Source organism: Chiloscyllium plagiosum, unplaced genomic scaffold (genome assembly GCF_037043375.1).
Source record: "Chiloscyllium plagiosum isolate Xiang-an unplaced genomic scaffold, Cpla_swu_hap1 HiC_scaffold_15, whole genome shotgun sequence".
NCBI lineage: Eukaryota > Metazoa > Chordata > Chondrichthyes > Orectolobiformes > Hemiscylliidae > Chiloscyllium > Chiloscyllium plagiosum.
In genome coordinates this window covers 4,300,564-4,318,737 of record NW_028270153.1, presented here as the reverse complement: position 1 = coordinate 4,318,737, position 18,174 = coordinate 4,300,564, and the positions used below count along the sequence as shown (strand labels likewise).

The following is an 18,174-nucleotide window of genomic DNA, read 5'->3' as shown; positions in this document are numbered from 1 at the left end:
TATTTATCCTATCCATGTCCCTCATGATTTTATAAACCTCTATAAGGTCACCCCTCAGCCTCCGAAGCTCCAGGGAAAACAGCCCAAGCCTGCTCAGCCTCTCCCTATAGCTCAAATCCTCCAACCCTGGCAACATCCTTGTAAATCTTTTCTGAACCCTTTCAAGTTTCACAACATCTTTCCGGCAGGAAGGAGACCAGAACTGCACGCAATATTCCAACAGTGGCCTAATCAATGTCCTGTACAGCCGCAACACGACCTCAGTACTCTGACCAATAAAAGAAAGCATACCAAACACCTTCACCATCCTATATACTTGCGACTCTACTTTAAAGGAGCTATGAACCTGCACTCCAAGGTCTCTTTGTTCATCAATACTCTCCAGGTCTTACCATTTTGTGTATAAGTCCTGCTCAGATTTGCTTTCCCAAAATGCAGCACCTCGCATTTATCTGAATTAAACTGCATCTGCCACTTCTCAGCCCATTGGCCCATCTGATCAAGATCCTGTTGCAATCTGAAGTAACCTTCTTCGCTATCCACTACACCTCCAATTTTAGTGTCATCTGCAAACTTACTAACTATACCTGTTATGCTCACATCCAAATCATTTATATAAATGATGAAAGGTAGTGGACCCAGCACCGATCCTTGTGGCACTCCACTGGTCACAGGCCTCCAGTCTGAAAAACAACCCTCCACCACCACCCTCTGTCTTCTACCTTTGAGCCAGTTCTGTGTCCAAATGGCTAGTTCTCCCTGTATTCCCTGAGATCTAACCTTGCTAATCAGTCTCCCATGGGGAACCTTGTTGAACGCCTTACTGAAGTCCATATAGATCACAGCTACCGCTCTGCCCTCATCAATCCTCTTTGTTACTTCTTCAAAAAACTCAATCAAGTTTGTGAGACATGATTTCCCACACACAAAGCCATGTTGACTATCCCGAATCGGTCCTTGCCTTTCCAAATACATGTACACCCTGTCCCTCAGGACATGAAGAGCAACGTTTTTTACACCGAGTCTGGTTCGTGTGCGGAATGAACAGCCAGAGAAAGTGGTAGTTGCGGGTATGGTTAGAACATTTAAATGGTATTTGCATTAGTACATGAGTAAGAAAGGTTTGGAGAGATATGGGTTAAATGCAGGCAGGTGGGACTTGTCTAATCATAGAATCCCTACAATGTGGAAACAGGTCCTTTGGCCCAACAAGTCCACATCGACCCTCCAAAGGGTAACCCACCCAGACCTATTCCCCCTCCCTATATTTACCCCTGACTAATGCACTAAACCTACACATCCCAGAACACTATGGGCAATTTAGCACGGCCAATTTACCTAACCTGCACATATGTGGACTGTGGGAGGAAACCGAAGCACCCAGAGGAAACCCATGCAGACACTGTGTGTGCAAACTCCATGCAGACAGTCGTCCGAGGCTGGAATTGAACCCAGGTCCCTGGTGCTGTGAGGCAGCAGTGCTCACCACCGAGCCACCCCAAAGTTTAGTTTGGAAATATGATTGGTGTGGAGTGGTTGGATCCCACCGAAGGGTCTGTTTCCGTGCTCTAGGACTCTTATAATGTCTCGGCTGTTCCTCCTTGCCCCTTACTACGTTGGAACAGTCTCGTGTGAGCTTTCACATCCCTCTGAGGGGGCAAGTGGGACTCTTGTTACTACCTGTCCCTCAGTACTCTTGCCTAATGTATGGGCACAAATCTTTGGTTTGGGCCTTGGATCCTCTAGCTCATTGAGCTCCAGCTCATTCCATCTCAGACACTGTCTCGAGTTCTTTAACTGGCTTCAGAATGGATTCAAAATCACAGACAAGCAAAGTCAAGCTGTGTCCAAAGAATGAGAGATTCTCACTGACCCAGGCATTACCTCTGGACCTCGGTATGAGTCCACGTTTCAGTATTCCTCCACACACTCTGAACCAGCAGAATTACAGGGCCGGGGTAAGGTGGGTCAGAACATTCCTGAGACATTGCTTTTCTAACAATTCTCTTCTTTCTCCACCTCAGAGTCACAGGCCGTTCCACGGATGACATCAGATGCCCTGAAGCACACCCTCCACCTCACTGATTCCAATTCTACCCCCTACGCAGTTGATGTCCTCCTGTATGTTCCTGGTGAGTGGCTGACTGACCTTTCGCGAGGGCCACACAAGGGCAGAACATTTCACTCCCACTGCGAATCCTGGATGGTCGTCATCAATCCCCCTCCTAGACCCTCGCACTGCAGAAACATAAGGACAGTGCTTCTTAACCAGCTGATGGTCTCAGGGGCAGAACTCACCGAATGTCTTCGGCTCCTGCCCCAAACAGAAATGAGACTCAGAACAGGAGGCCATTCAGCCCCTCAAAACTGTTTGAGCGTATCAGCGTGTTTGATGTTGCATGGTTCCAGCTTTAAGCTTCTGGACCCTTTCTTGGGCCTCCCCCCAACAATAAATCTGGCATTATCAAATTCCTTTTGCATTTTATCATCTCCATTGGAGCATCCCTTTACTTTGTAACTATGAATATCTGAAACCTCACTTTGCAACTGAATCTGTTAAAGCCGGTGTCAGTCTGAGCAGATTGATGCAGCAACCGCCCTCCAATGTCCAATCTCTCCATGTTGCTGCGATTTCCCAGCTCAGGGTAATGTGGTACTCACACAATACTGTCGTTCTCTGTACAGAACAGCTCAGGCAGGATCAGATCGGAGATCAGGACCACGTCAACACTTTTGAAATGGTCCTTTGGATTTTGGTTCCCACTGGTTCTGGGGCTCACTCTCTCCCAGCACATCTGACTCTGAAAGCTTGCCCTCCCACAACTCTAACAATCTATTAGTTAATTTTATTCAATTGAAGTTAAACTTGTATCAACTTTCTAATATGACTTCTACTCTATCTACTGCTTAAATTCTCTTTCATTCCAAGCACTGATTTACATTGGCTTCTGGTCAAACCATGCCTTGATTTGAACATTCTCATCTGAGTTGCCCATCGTCCAAAGCCTTGCCCTTCCCTATCTTTGCAATCTCGTCCTACTCTGGCCTCTTGAGTACCAATTGCTGGCTGTTTCTTTAGCTGCCTGGGCCCTGAACTCTGAAATACCCCTCCCAAAATCTTTCTGCCCATCCCTTTCTCTCTCTTTTAAAACTGACCTCTTTGATTTTTTTTCGGATGGGCTGATTCGGTCGGTGTTGTGTCGGTTGATGTTCGCTTTGCAACTGTTTCAAATAAAACACAACCCCATCACCTTCTTCACTGGGGGACGGGGGTCATCATGCTGTCATCATTTCAACACAAACAAAGCATAAGATAATTTGTTAAAAACAAGACTTTAAAGGGTTATTGTTAGACCAAACTTTGGTCCCTGTGTCCATATATCCTCTCTCGTTATCCTTTTCTCAAGCTTTGTGTACTAATGGCCCTGTGAGGTGCCTGGGGTCGTTAAACTATGTTGAGAAGAGGGAGCTACATGAATGCAAATTGTTGCTGCATCACCATCATCAGTTTGGCAATGACATTGTGACCTCTGGTTGCCAGGTAACCTGGACCCGTGTGAGAGCGCTGAGACACACCCGAAGCTATGGTGTGGCCTGAGTGACGGCCGCGTGATGATGTACAATGCAGCTACTTGGATAATGGAGCAGCCGCCAATCCAAGCTGGCCATTCCAAACTGGTGAGTGGAGCTGAGCACAGGAGGCGATGGCTGGACTGTTAATCCCCAGACCCAGGTCATGTCCTGGGGATCTGGGTTCAAATCCAGCCATGGCAGATGGTGGAATTTGAAGTTATTAAAAATCTAATGATGGCCACAAAAGCATTATTAATTATCAGGAAAAACCCATCTGGTTCACTCAATAAAAAACAGAAGAACTGCAGATGCTTTAAATCAGAAACAAATTGCTGAGAAAGCTCAGCAGCCTGTGTGGACCCAATGGGCCCAAAACATTAAGTCTGATTTCTCTCCACTGATGCTGCTAGACCCTCTGAGCTTTTCCAGCAATTTCTGTTTCCATCTGGTTCACTAAATGTGCTTCAGGGAAGGAAATTTGGGCTACGTGTGACTCCAGACCCACAGCAATGTGGTTAACTCTTAACTGTCCTCCGGACAATCAGGAATGGGCAATAAATGCTGGCCTAGCCAGTGAAACCATCATCCCGTAAATGAATTTAAAAATCCCCCCCCCAAACCACCCACCAGCACCTCCCCCCGTGATATGGAATACATGTTGAGTGAACTGTGACAGTGGTGTGGTGGAGCCACTGATGGTCAGGTTAAGTTACCGAGTGGGCTGGTGGTTAGGGCACACGGTGCTGCCACTATTTAATTGAAGGGTTAATTAAAAGGGGACAAAATTTTAAGGTGAAAGGCAGAAGGATTAGGGGAATTTAAGGATTTGTATTTTTTTCACCCAGAGAGTGGTGAGAGTCTGGAATGTGCTGTCTGGGTGGATCGCAGTGGCAGAAACCTCAAAATCTTTAAAAAGTACCTGGATGAGCACTTGAAGCTTTTTTTTTAATTCACTCACAGGATGTGGGTGTCGCTGACTGGGTCAGTATTTATTCCCCGTCCCTAGTTGTCCCCTGAGAAGGTGGGGGTGAGCTGCCTTCCTGAACCCCTGTAGTCAGCCTGCCACAACATTCACGGTTATGTGCCGAGTGTGGGACAGTGGGAGTTGTGTAAATTTAGAGCAAGTTTGTTTTTAACCGGGGCAGACTCGATGGGCCAAAGGGCCTCTTCTGTAGTGTATGATTCTATTTCAAAATAACTGAATTAAACAAACGTAATCAGCTCCTGGGCTGGATAACAAAATCATAATTTCAACGGAAACTTACATTGAAATGTAATTTTGATTTTGGGGAGGGTGCTCACCACTGTGGAACGATTAAAGGGATGAAGGGGTACAGAGTGGAAGTAGGAACAGGGGACTGAACTGGATGATCAGTTGTGAATGGAATGAACAGACTAGATGGGCTGAATGTCCTTGTCTTGCCCCTATTTTCTATGTTTCAATGAAGACTAGAAGCACACCAGCTGATGCCATTCACTCTCTGTCTAAAGGCTATCGCGGCACAGACCCAACCACAAAATAAGAGGCAGGCAATGAGCTGCAAGAACCCATTCCATCAACAACAGCCTGAGCCTGTTCATGGTCACCTTTGGGGATTAGTCCAGAGACCCAGGGAATCTGGGTCCTGGGAATCTGGGTCCAGGGAATCTGGGTCCTGGGAATCTGGGTCCTGGGAATCTGGGTCCTGGGAATCTGGGTTTGATTTCCACCTCAGCAGGAATTAGGATCTAATGATGCCCACAAAACCATTGTCAAATGTCAGAAAAAACCTATCTGGTTCACGAATGTCCTTTAGTAAAAGAAACTGGCAATCTCACCCGGTCTGGCCTGTATGTGACTCCAGACCCACAGCAAACATGGTTCTCTCCAAACTGCCCCTCTGGGCAATTAGGGATGGACAATACATGCTGGCCCAGCCAGTAATGTCCTCAACCTGTGAATGAATTTAAAAACCCCTTGGTAAGACTCTGTTGCAGACTCATGAAGAAGTCTGCCAGTTCATATGGCCCTCTCTGCACCGCGTATCCACAGATCAGGAGCTGAGTGAAAAAATTAGCATTAGCTTCTTTAAAAAGGAAGGAGGAGCTGAAGTCTAAAATAGACTCAACATTGAGTTCTCCAATGTCAAATAACCTCCCTTCCCATCCCCCAACTCCCTTCCCAGTCCCTCCCCCTCCCTTCCACTGCTCCCAGCCACCAACCAGATCATTTCCTTCCATTGACCAACCAGTTCGTACCCTCTACCTGTCTTCACCAATCCCCACTTCACCATCCTGTCCCTGCAGCTCCCCCTACACCCACCCCCAGTCCTGAAGAAGGGTTACACCCGAAACGTTGACTTCTCCACCTCCTGATGCTGCCAGGCTTACTGTGATCTTCCAGCCTCCTGCCTGCCTACTTTGGGTTCCAGCATCTGCAGTTTTTTTTGTCTCTAACAAATTCTAAAACAGATCACACACGCCAGACCATTTGACCCAGAGTTAGGGACACTACCTCTGTGCCACAAGACACTTGGAGCAATCCCCTTTAACCATTTTGTTTCAACAAAACAATTGGCCAAATTAAACAAAGCCTGACGTTGACAGCTCCTTTAAAGGACACAGTACTGGAAGTCCGTTTGTTTTACAGGAGATCAGTTGCTCAGTGCTGACCCAGTCTCTCGGTTTCTCTCCTGCTGTAGAACTGTATGATTGGCATTGGGTACGAGCAGGTGTGGCTGGGATCGGAGGATTCGTCCATTTACATCATCGATGCGCTCGCCATGAGCTGTAACAAGAGGTTGGTGGGTCACCGCAACCAAGTCTCCGACATGATCCAGGAGGAGACACAAGAGAACGGGGACAGTATCAGGTGAGCTGCCTCCCCACACCCACCATAATACCATCCCCTCACTCTCTTCCCCATTCCCTCCATCTCCCGTCCCTCACTCCCTCCCTCCATTCCTCCCTCTGCCATCCCCCACTCCCTCCCTCCATCCACCCCTCCCCATTCCCTCCCTCCATCCCTCCCTCTGCCGTCCCCCACTCCATCCCTCCCCCTACTCCCTCTATCCATCCCTCCCCCAACTCCGTTCTTCCATCCTTCCCTGCCACCCTCCCTCTGCCCCTTCCTCCATCCTCCCCTACTCTCTACCTCCATCCCTCCCTCCCTCCCCTACTCCTGCCTGGAAAGTCGGAAAGAGAGCCTCCTACATCAAACTGAAACGAAAAATCAACTCCGAATCCAAATACCCAGCCAGAGCCCTTCGCCAGTCTCTGAGAGATATGAGGAAAGGCACTGATTCCCACTCACTGGGCACCCACAATCTCGAGGGGCCAGGGGGATTTAGTCATATTATTGGCTAGTAACCCAGTGAGCTGAGGGCTGAATGTCCTACAGAAAGTGAGTTCAAATCCACCTGTGAGAAGCTGAGCAAGGATTAACACTCCACCCATTTAGTAACCTAGTCTCAGTCTGCAGTGACCAAGAAACCACCAGCACTTATTGTAAAAATCCCGTCTGGGTCATGCATGTTCTTTAGGGAAGGAAACTGCCATCCTTACCTGGTCTGACCTACACATAACACCAAATCCACAGCAACGTGGTTGACTCTTAACTGCCCTCAGAAATGGCTAAGCAAGACACACAAGGGAAGTTTAGAGGTGAGTACCAACAGCTGACCTTGCCAGTGATGCCCTCATCTCTCATAAATAAGGAGGGGGGAAAGGAGAACACAGTTAGAGAGAGAGAGAGACAGTATGTGGAAGAACTTCAGCAGATTTCTTTCTCACCCCAGTCAGATTTACTCCTGTAGCCTGGATGGCTCCATCCTGCTCTGGGACCCCGGGCTGATGGAGATAAAGAGTCAGTTCCAGTTGCCTCAGTGTTGGAGGCTGATCTCCATGTTGCTGCATCGTGACCACATCTGGTGCTGTGAGTATTGTCACGACACTCTCTCGGGTAAAGTGTACAAGTTGGTGGTTGACACTGAGTCTGTGATGATGAGTATTCAGTCAGACCACTGTAATTTGCAGGGTGTGCTTCACCGTCTCATCTCAAGCCAGTAAATATGTCAGGAGCACTGAGAGTTTGGAACAGTTTGGGAAACTGACGCCTGTGTCAACCATTTCTTAAGAAGAGCGGGAAAGTTTTTCCTGGTGACCAGGCCAGTAATAATCCCTCAATATGTATCATTGAGACCTGATATGACTATAGGTCTTCATCCTATCAATTTCCCTCTTAGCTTACTTTGCACAGTTATGTTGTTATGTTTCATACATTTCAATAATGGTGACTCATCAAGAATGCCTTAATGATTAGAAAATGCTTTTCAACATTCTGAGCTCATCAAGAGTACCATAGGCTCTCTCTTTTTTCTTTCATAATAGTCCTGAAATGTTACTTTATTGTGTTGACTGAATGAACCCATCGCTATTTTAGACATGATGGGCTGAATGGCCTCTGTTCTCAGATGTAATTTCTGTGATTCTATTATCTTGGAGAGGGCTGATTGATTCAGGCAGTCTCCACCTCTCAGCATTCAGTGTTGTTGATCCACTCATTCAGTCTATTCTCACTTGGTGGGGTCTGAGTAAACCAGACTCTGGGCAGATCAGAGAAGCATGGGCAGCACGGTGGCTCAGTGGTTAGCACTGCTGCCTCACAGCGCCATAGACCTGGGTTCAATTCCCACCTCGGGCAACTGTCTGTGTGGAGTTTGCACATTCTCCCTGTGTCTGCACAGGTTTGCTCCGGTTTCCTCCCGCAGTACAAAGATGTGCAGCTTAGGTGAATTGGTCATGCTAAATTGCCCGTAGTGTCAGGTGTAGGGGAATGGGTCTGGGTGGGTTACTCTTTGCTGGGCCGAAGGGCCTGTTTCCACACTGTAGGTAATCTAATCTAAGCCTTTGAGTATCCAGGGTAGAGTGTCATCTCACTCCAGGCATTGAGGACATTTAGAATAATTTACAATACACTAAGCAAATTGAATTTAATTCCTTCTGTCTACCTTTCTCATTTCTTTCAATATCTTCTTCCACCCTTCACCTTTCTCTTTCTCCTTCCTTTTCACTGTCCTTTTATCTCTCTCTCTCGCTCTCTCTCTCTCTCTTCTCCCCAATTCCCTTGGCTTTTCACATTCCTCTTCCCATTTTCTTGTTCTATCCTACATTCTCTTTCTCAATTATTCCTTTGTCCTCTCTTTTTATCTAAATGCTCCTCTCCTATCACCTCTTTTACTGTCCCTCATATTTTTCATATATTTTATGTATCTGTTATTCTCTCTCAATCTTCACAATTTGATTGATCCTTTTCCCTTCCCTTCCCATTTCTGTTCTTATCTCCTTTTCTGGTGCACTTCCTGTTTTCTCTGTTTTCTGCTTCACACTTCCCCTCCCCCACCCCACCCCCCCCCCCACCCTCCCTCTTTTCCCCCCTCACCCTCCCTCTCTTCCCCACCACCCCCTCACCCTCCCTCTCTTTCCCCATCACCCTCTCACCCTCCCTTTCTTTCCCCATCACCCCCTCACCCTCCCTTTCTTCCCCCATCACCCCCTCACCCTCCCTCTCTTCCCCCCACCCCCCTCACCCTCCCTCTCTTCCCCCCCACCCTCCCTCTTTCCCCCCACACTCCCCTCACCCTATCTCTCTTCCCCCCACCCCCTCACCCTCCCACTCTTCCCCCAAACCCCCTTCACCCTCCCTCTCTTCCCCCCTGAACCCGCTCACCCTCCCCCTCTTCCCCCCACCCCCTCACCTTCCCTCTCTTCCCCCCACCCCTTCACCCTCCCTCTCTTCCCCCCCACCCCTTCACCCTCCCTCTCTTCCCCCCACCCCCTTCGCCCTCCCTCTCTTCCCCTCGCTCCCCCCTTTCTCTTTCTGTCTCTCCAACTGCCTCTCTCTCCTCTTTGCTCTCCTTATATCTCTCACCCTTTCTCTCCCCCACTCTCCTCATCACTATCTCTCACTCACCCTCCATCCCCCTTGCTCTCCTTATCACTCTCTTTCTCTCCCCCTCTCTCTACCCCCTCTCTTCTTTGTTCTCCTTATCTCTCTCTCTCTCACTCTCTCTCCCTCCCTCTCTCATCTCTCTCTTCTTTGCTCTCCTTATCTCTCTCTCTCTCCCACCTCTTTGGTCTCCTTATCTCTCTCCATCTCTCTCCTCTCTATCTCCCTTTCTCCTCCTCTTCCCACTTGCTCTCCTTATCTCTCTCTCTCCCTCTCTCTCCTCGTTGTTCTCTTTATCTCTCTCTCTCCCTCCTCTCCCCGTCTCTTCATGCCTCTCCTTTCTCTCTCTTTCTCATCCCTCTCCTCTTTGTTATCCTTATCTCCCTTTCTCTCCACACCTCCACCCAACCACCACCACCTTTGCTCTCCTTACCTCTCCCTCTCACTTTATCTATCTCTTGCTCCCCACCCACCTTGGTCTCCTTATCTCTCTCCCGCCCGCCCCCCCCCCGTCCACTCTCTCCTCTTTGTTCTACTTATCTCTCTCTCTTCCCTCTCTCTCCCCCTCTCTCCTCTTTGCTGTCCTCATATCTCTCTCTCTCCCCCCCACCTCACTCTCCTTATCTTTCTCTCTCTCTCTCTTCCCCCCGCTTTGCTCTCGTTAATTGTCTCGCTCCCTCCACTCCCTCTCCCCCTCTCTCCTCTTTGCTCTCCTTATCTCTCTCTCTCTTCCCATCTCTCTCCCCCTTTCCTCTTTGCTGTCCTTATCTGTCTCTCCCCCCTTCTTCTCTTTCCTATCCATCTCTCTCTCTCTCTCCCCCCATTCCCCTCTCCTCTTTGCTCTCTCTACGTCCCATCTCTCCCACGCCTTCTCTTTGCTCTCTCTATCTCTCTCCCATTCTCTCTCCTCTATGCTGTCTTTATCTCTCTCTCTCTCTCTCTCCCCCTCTCCCCCAAGGTGTTGAATACAGTCTGTTGGTCCTTGCTCGAGATGGCACACAGATCCAGGAGGTGACCTTGACACCAAGTCCCGAGGGTAGCTCCAATCTCATGACCGACTTCCTCATCATCCCTCAGGTATCTTAATTCCAGGCCCTGGGGTGGGGTCGCGACGTTGGATTGGTCACCATCAGAGGTTATGGGGCTGAGGGCAGGGTTCACAGTTGGAGAGTGTGAAAGTGTTGGGGATTGGTGGTGCACATCTGGTGCAATGGTCATGGACTGGGAGGGTTGAGGTTTTGGACCTTGAGGGGTCAGGGGCCAGGGGTTGGCTGATGACGTCAAAGGTTCAAGGATGAGGGACAGGGGACTACTGTGAGGTGGGTTAGCGATGAGGGTTGGGGTATGAAATCAATGCTGGGAGGGAAGGGGACTTATTGTGCTCCGTTTAACTCAAGCTATTTCACTCCTTTTGACAAAAATACAATCAAATGCCCACCCACGCACTCATACATTTTCGTGCACTGTCAGGGAGTAAGTGCTGAGGGAGTGCCGCATTGTTGGAGGATCAGTGCTGAGGGAGTGCTACACTGTTGGAGGGTCAGCATTGAGGGAGTGCTGCACTGTTGGAGGGTCAGTGCTGAGGGACTGCTGCTCTGTCGGCGTGTCAGTGCTGAGGGAGTGCCGCACTGTCGGAGGGTCAGTGCTGAGGGAGTGCCACACTGTCGGGGGTCAGTACTGAGGGAGTGCCGCACTGTCGGAGGGTCAGTGCTGAGGGAGTGCCGCACTGTCGGAGGGTCATTGCTGAGGGAGTGTCGCACTGTCGGAAGGTCAATGCTGAGGGAGTGCCGCACTGTCGGAGGGTCAGTGCTGAGGGAGTGCCACACTGTCGGAGGGTCAGTGCTGAGGGAGTGCCGCACTGTCGGAGGGTCAGTGCTGAGGGAGTGCTGTACTGTCGGTGGGTCAGTGCTGAGGGAGTGCCGCACTGTCGGAGGGTCAGTGCTGAGGGAGTGCCGCACTGTCGGAGGGTCATTGCTGAGGGAGTGCCGCACTGTCGGAGGGTCAGTGCTGAGGGAGTGTTGCACTGTCGGAAGGTCAATGCTGAGGGAGTGCCGCACTGTCGGAGGGTCAGTGCTGAGGGAGTGCCGCAGTGTCGGAGGGTCAGTGCTGAGGGAGTGCCGCACTGTCGGAGGGTCAGTGCTGAGGGTGTGCCGCACTGTCGGAGGGTCAGTGCTGAGGGAGTGCCGCACTGTCGGAGGGTCAGTGCTGAGGGAGTGCCGCACTGTCGGAGGGTCAGTGCTGAGGGAGTGCCACACTGCCGGAGGGTCAGTGCTGAGGGAGTGCCACATTGTCGGGGGTCAGTACTGAGGGAGTGCCGCACTGTCGGAGGGTCAGTACTGAGGAAGTGCCGCACTGTCGGAGGGTTAGGACTGAGGGAGCGCCGCATTGTCGGAGGGTCAGTGCTGAGGGAGTGCTATACTGTCGGCGTGTCAGTGCTGAGGGAGTGCCGCACTGTCGGAGAGTCATTGCTGAGGGAGTGCCGCACTGTCGGTGGCTCAGTGCTGAGGGAGTGCCGCACTGTCGGAGGGTCAGTGCTGAGGGAGTGCCGCACTGTCGGAGGGTCAGTGCTGAGGGAGTGCCGCACTGTCGGAGGGTCAGTGCTGAGGGAGTGCCGCACTGTCGGAGGGTCAGTGCTGAGGGAGTGCCACATTGTCGGGGGTCAGTACTGAGGGAGTGCCGCACTGTCGGAGGGTCAGTACTGAGGAAGTGCCGCACTGTCGGAGGGTTAGGACTGAGGGAGCGCCGCATTGTCGGAGGGTCAGTGCTGAGGGAGTGCTATACTGTCGGCGTGTCAGTGCTGAGGGAGTGCCGCACTGTCGGAGAGTCATTGCTGAGGGAGTGCCGCACTGTCGGTGGCTCAGTGCTGAGGGAGTGCCGCACTGTCGGAGGGTCAGTGCTGAGGGAGTGCCGCACTGTCGGAGGGTCATTGCTGAGGGAGTGCCGCACTGTCGGAGGGTCAGTGCTGAGGGAGTGCCGCACTGTCGGAGGGTCAGTGCTGAGGGAGTGCCGCACTGTCGGAGGGTCAGTGCTGAGGGAGTGCCGCACTGTCGGAGGGTCAGTGCTGAGGGAGTGCCACATTGTCAGAGGGTCAGTACTTGAGGGAGTGCCACACTGTCGGAGGGTCAGTACTAAGGGAGTGCCGCACTGTCGGAGGGTCAGTGCTGAGGGAGTGCTGCAATGTTGGAGGGTCAGTGCTGAGGGAGTGCCGCACTGTCGGAGGGTCAGTGCTGAGGGAGTGCCACACTGTCAGAGGGTCAGTACTTGAGGGAGTGCCACACTGTCGGAGGGTCAGTGCTGAGGGAGTGCCACACTGTCGGGGGTCAGTACTGAGGGAGTGCCGCACTGTCGGAGGGTCAGTACTGAGGAAGTGCTGCACTGTCGGAGGGTTAGTACTGAGGGAGCGCCGCACTGTCGGAGGGTCAGTGCTGAGGGAGTGCTGTATTGTCGGCATGTCAGTGCTGAGGGAGTGCCGCACTGTCGGAGAGTCATTGCTGAGGGAGTGCCGCACTGTCGGTGGGTCAGTGCTGAGGGAGTGCCGCACTGTCGGAGGGTCAGTGCTGAGGGAGTAATGCACTGTCAGAGAGTTAGTGCTGAGGGAGTGCCGCACTGTCGGAGGATCAGCACTGAGGGAGTGCCGCACTGTCGGAGGGTCAGTGCTGAGGGAGTAATGCACTGTCAGAGAGTTAGTGCTGAGGGAGTGCCGCACTGTCGGAGGGTCATTGCTGAGGGAGTGCCGCACTGTCGGAGGGTCAGTGCTGAGGGAGTGCCGCACTGTCGGAGGGTCAGTGCTGAGGGAGTGCCGCACTGTTGGAGGGTCAGTGCTGAGGGAGTGCCACACTGTCAGAGGGTCAGTACTGAGGGAGTGCCGCACTGTCGGAGGGTCAGTGCTGAGGAAGTGCTGCACTGTCGGAGGGTTAGTACTGAGGGAGCGCCGCACTGTCGGAGGGTCAGTGCTGAGGGAGTGCTGTATTGTCGGCATGTCAGTGCTGAGGGAGTGCCGCACTGTCGGAGAGTCATTGCTGAGGGAGTGCCGCACTGTCGGTGGGTCAGTGCTGAGGGAGTGCCGCACTGTCGGAGGATCAGCACTGAGGGAGTGCCGCACTGTCGGAGGGTCAGTGCTGAGGGAGTAATGCACTGTCAGAGAGTTAGTGCTGAGGGAGTGCCGCACTGTCGGAGGGTCATTGCTGAGGGAGTGCCGCACTGTCGGAGGGTCAGTGCTGAGGGAGTGCCGCACTGTCGGAGGGTCAGTGCTGAGGGAGTGCCGCACTGTTGGAGGGTCAGTGCTGAGGGAGTGCCACACTGTCAGAGGGTCAGTACTTGAGGGAGTGCCGCACTGTCGGAGGGTCAGTGCTGAGGGAGTGCTGCAATGTCGGAGGGTCAGTGCTGAGGGAGTGCCGCACTGTCGGAGGATCAGTACTGAGGGAGTGCCGCACTGTCGGAGGGTCAGTGCTGAGGGAGTGCCGCACTGTCGGAGGGTCAGTGCTGAGGGAGTGCCGCACTGTCGGAGGGTCAGTGCTGAGGGAGTGCTGTACTGTCGGTGGGTCAGTGCTGAGGGAGTGCCGCACTGTCGGAGGGTCAGTGCTGAGGGAGTGCCGCACTGTCGGAGGGTCATTGCTGAGGGAGTGCCGCACTGTCGGAGGGTCAGTGCTGAGGGAGTGTCGCACTGTCGGAAGGTCAATGCTGAGGGAGTGCCGCACTGTTGGAGGGTCAGTGCTGAGGGAGTGCCACACTGTCAGAGGGTCAGTACTTGAGGGAGTGCCGCACTGTCGGAGGGTCAGTGCTGAGGGAGTGCCGCACTGTCGGAGGGTCAGTGCTGAGGGAGTAATGCACTGTCAGAGAGTTAGTGCTGAGGGAGTGCCGCACTGTCGGAGGGTCATTGCTGAGGGAGTGCCGCACTGTCGGAGGGTCAGTACTGAGGAAGTGCCGCACTGTCGGAGGGTTAGGACTGAGGGAGCGCCGCATTGTCGGAGGGTCAGTGCTGAGGGAGTGCTGTACTGTCGGCGTGTCAGTGCTGAGGGAGTGCCGCACTGTCGGAGAGTCATTGCTGAGGGAGTGCCGCACTGTCGGTGGGTCAGTGCTGAGGGAGTGCCGCACTGTCGGAGGGTCAGTGCTGAGGGAGTGCCGCACTGTCGGAGGGTCATTGCTGAGGGAGTGCCGCACTGTCGGAGGGTCAGTGCTGAGGGAGTGCCGCACTGTCGGAGGGTCAGTGCTGAGGGAGTGCCGCACTGTCGGAGGGTCAGTGCTGAGGGAGTGCCGCACTGTCGGAGGGTCAGTGCTGAGGGAGTGCCACATTGTCAGAGGGTCAGTACTTGAGGGAGTGCCACACTGTCGGAGGGTCAGTACTAAGGGAGTGCCGCACTGTCGGAGGGTCAGTGCTGAGGGAGTGCTGCAATGTCGGAGGGTCAGTGCTGAGGGAGTGCCGCACTGTCGGAGGGTCAGTGCTGAGGGAGTGCCACACTGTCAGAGGGTCAGTACTTGAGGGAGTGCCACACTGTCGGAGGGTCAGTGCTGAGGGAGTGCCACACTGTCGGGGGTCAGTACTGAGGGAGTGCCGCACTGTCGGAGGGTCAGTGCTGAGGGAGTGCCGCACTGTCGGAGGGTCAGTGCTGAGGGAGTGCCACATTGTCAGAGGGTCAGTACTTGAGGGAGTGCCACACTGTCGGAGGGTCAGTACTAAGGGAGTGCCGCACTGTCGGAGGGTCAGTGCTGAGGGAGTGCTGCAATGTCGGAGGGTCAGTGCTGAGGGAGTGCCGCACTGTCGGAGGGTCAGTGCTGAGGGAGTGCCACACTGTCAGAGGGTCAGTACTTGAGGGAGTGCCACACTGTCGGAGGGTCAGTGCTGAGGGAGTGCCACACTGTCGGGGGTCAGTACTGAGGGAGTGCCGCACTGTCGGAGGGTCAGTGCTGAGGGAGTGCCGCACTGTCGGAGGGTCAGTGCTGAGGGAGTGCCACATTGTCAGAGGGTCAGTACTTGAGGGAGTGCCACACTGTCGGAGGGTCAGTACTAAGGGAGTGCCGCACTGTCGGAGGGTCAGTGCTGAGGGAGTGCTGCAATGTCGGAGGGTCAGTGCTGAGGGAGTGCCGCACTGTCGGAGGGTCAGTGCTGAGGGAGTGCCACACTGTCAGAGGGTCAGTACTTGAGGGAGTGCCACACTGTCGGAGGGTCAGTGCTGAGGGAGTGCCACACTGTCGGGGGTCAGTACTGAGGGAGTGCCGCACTGTCGGAGGATCAGTACTGAGGAAGTGCTGCACTGTCGGAGGGTTAGTACTGAGGGAGCGCCGCACTGTCGGAGGGTCAGTGCTGAGGGAGTGCTGTATTGTCGGCGTGTCAGTGCTGAGGGAGTGCCGCACTGTCGGAGAGTCATTGCTGAGGGAGTAATGCACTGTCAGAGAGTTAGTGCTGAGGGAGTGCCGCACTGTCGGAGGGTCATTGCTGAGGGAGTGCCGCACTGTCGGAGGTTCAGTGCTGAGGGAGTGCTGCACTGTCGGAGGGTCAGTGCTGAGGGAGTGCCGCACTATCGGAGGGTCAGTGCTGAGGGAGTGCTGCACTGTCGGAGGGTCAGTGCTGAGGGAGTGCCGCACTGTCGGAGGGTCAGTACTCAGGGAGTGCCGCACTGTCATAATAGACAGTGGTTTGAGCAGCTCCCCCGACACCCCGGGTTACGTTGTGAATAGTGAGGAGCGACTCAGGTTTAACTTTAGATTAAATTGTTCTTGCAGAGAGATGAGCTCTGGGTCGTGTGCAGTCAACGAGCAAATGTTTACATCTGGAAAACGGATGATCTCAAGGATCCGATCCAAACAATCCCACTGCCAGGCTGTGCAAACATCTCCTGCATGATCCATGTCAAAAATCAGGTACACAAATGATACGTCCCCAATCAGGGTAAAGTATCGAACCAGAACCCCGAAATAATCCCCAAATGTAAACACTGCCCGTTACTAACCCCTAAATCATATCTGTAACCCTAACAAATTCCTGGACCTTAACCCTAACCCTAACTAATTCCTAAGCCTTAACTTCTCTCCAAACTAACCCCTAACTCTATTGCTAACTGTAATAGGTGGTAAGTAACATTATCACTGCACAATACCAGGCAATGGCCATCTCCATCAAGAGAGAATCTATCACCCCTTGACATTCAATAATGTTACCAGACTGTAGTCCCAACCCTGAACACCCTGGGAGGGATTACCTTTCACCAGAAACTGAAGTAGACTCGCTGTGTAAACATTAATTAATGAAGTTTGTTCCGTGTCAGTGGGTTAATTTCCTGGAACTTCCTTTCTAACAGTATTGTGGGTATTCCTACACAAAATTTAAGGAATGATCTGCTCGAGGAAGTGGTGGAGGTGGGTATAATTACAACTTTTAACCGACATATCAATGATTACATGAATAGGAAGGGTTTAGAGGGATATGGGTCAAATGCTGACAAATGGGACTAGATTGGGTTGGGATATCTGGTCAGCATGGACGAGTTAGACCAAAGGGTCTGTTTCCGTGCTGTACATCTCTAAGACTGTAAGAAGGCAGCTCACCTGCACCTTCTCCAGGGCAGCTAGCAATAGGCAATTATTGCTGAGCCCAGCCAGTGATGCCCACATCCCATCATCCAATAACAAAATCCCTGTCTAACTCCTAACGCTGTTGCTAACTCCATCTTTAATCCAAACCCAAACCCCTCACACATTGCTAATCTTAATGCTAACTCTAATCTCCCTTTTATACTAATCCTAGCTCTAACCAATCTATCCAGTAAACCTTACACTAACCATATCCTTAACCCTAAAATAACCATAAACCCTTATGCTCATCTTAAACTGAATGCCAACCCTAAGCCAACCCCTAAACTTAATCATAATCAAACCTGTCTGGAAATCTTGATATTAATTATAACTCCAGATAATCTTCTAATTCTAATCCTATCCCTAATCTCAATTTGACGCCAATTCCACCATGAACACTACCACAAATCTGATCCCAATCTAACCTCTAACCCTAACTCCTAATACAAACTCAAATGCAGATCTAATGCCAATCCTAACTCCTAGACAGAAGTGGGGGTGTCCGCCGATGATTGCACAATGTTCAGCACCATTCACGACTCCTCAGATACTGAAAGTGCAACAAGATCTGAACAATATCCAAGCTTGAGCTGACAAGTGGCAAATAACATTCACGCCAAAGAAATGCCAGACAATGACCATCTCCAATAAGAGGCAATCTAACCACTGCCCCTTGACATTCAATGGTTGAATCTCCCACTATCAGCATCCTGGGGGTTACCATAGACCAGAAACTCAACTGAACTGACTAGGTTAACACAGTGGTTACTAGAGCAGGTCAGAGGCTAGGAATCCTGTCGTGCGTAACTAATCCCCTGACTCCCCAAAGCCTTACCACCATCTTCAAGACACAAGTTAAGAGTATGATGGAATACTCCCCACTTGCCTGGATGGAGGCAGCTCCAACAGCACTCATAAAGCTTAACACCATCCAGGACAAAGCAGTCACTTGATTAGTTCCACATCCACAAGTATCCATTCCCTCCACCAGCGACGGTCAGTAGCAGCAGTGTGTACCATCTACAGCATTGTGTACCATCTACAAGATGCACTGCAGAGATCAGAGTCAAAGAGTAGCACAGCATAGAAACACACCCTTCAGTCCA

At 52.0% G+C, this 18,174-nt stretch overlaps 1 protein-coding gene across 4 annotated transcripts in view; it reads left to right on the top strand.

Annotated features, from left to right (window-relative positions):
* Positions 1-18,174, top strand: part of LOC122559887 (DENN domain-containing protein 3-like) — a 180,647-nt gene that overhangs the window by 161,234 nt on the left and 1,239 nt on the right. For 3 of the 4 annotated variants that reach the window (XM_087994698.1, XM_087994696.1, XM_087994697.1), the window contains 6 exons: positions 2,025-2,132; positions 3,542-3,678; positions 6,255-6,424; positions 7,350-7,486; positions 10,458-10,576; positions 16,220-16,357. In XM_087994698.1, coding sequence (XP_087850824.1) covers positions 2,025-2,132; positions 3,542-3,678; positions 6,255-6,424; positions 7,350-7,486; positions 10,458-10,576; positions 16,220-16,357 — 809 coding nt within the window. Of the gene's footprint in view, positions 1-2,024; positions 2,133-3,541; positions 3,679-6,254; positions 6,425-7,349; positions 7,487-10,457; positions 10,577-16,219; positions 16,358-18,174 lie in introns of those variants that run through there. The other variant, XR_015759511.1, reaches the window with a different exon arrangement.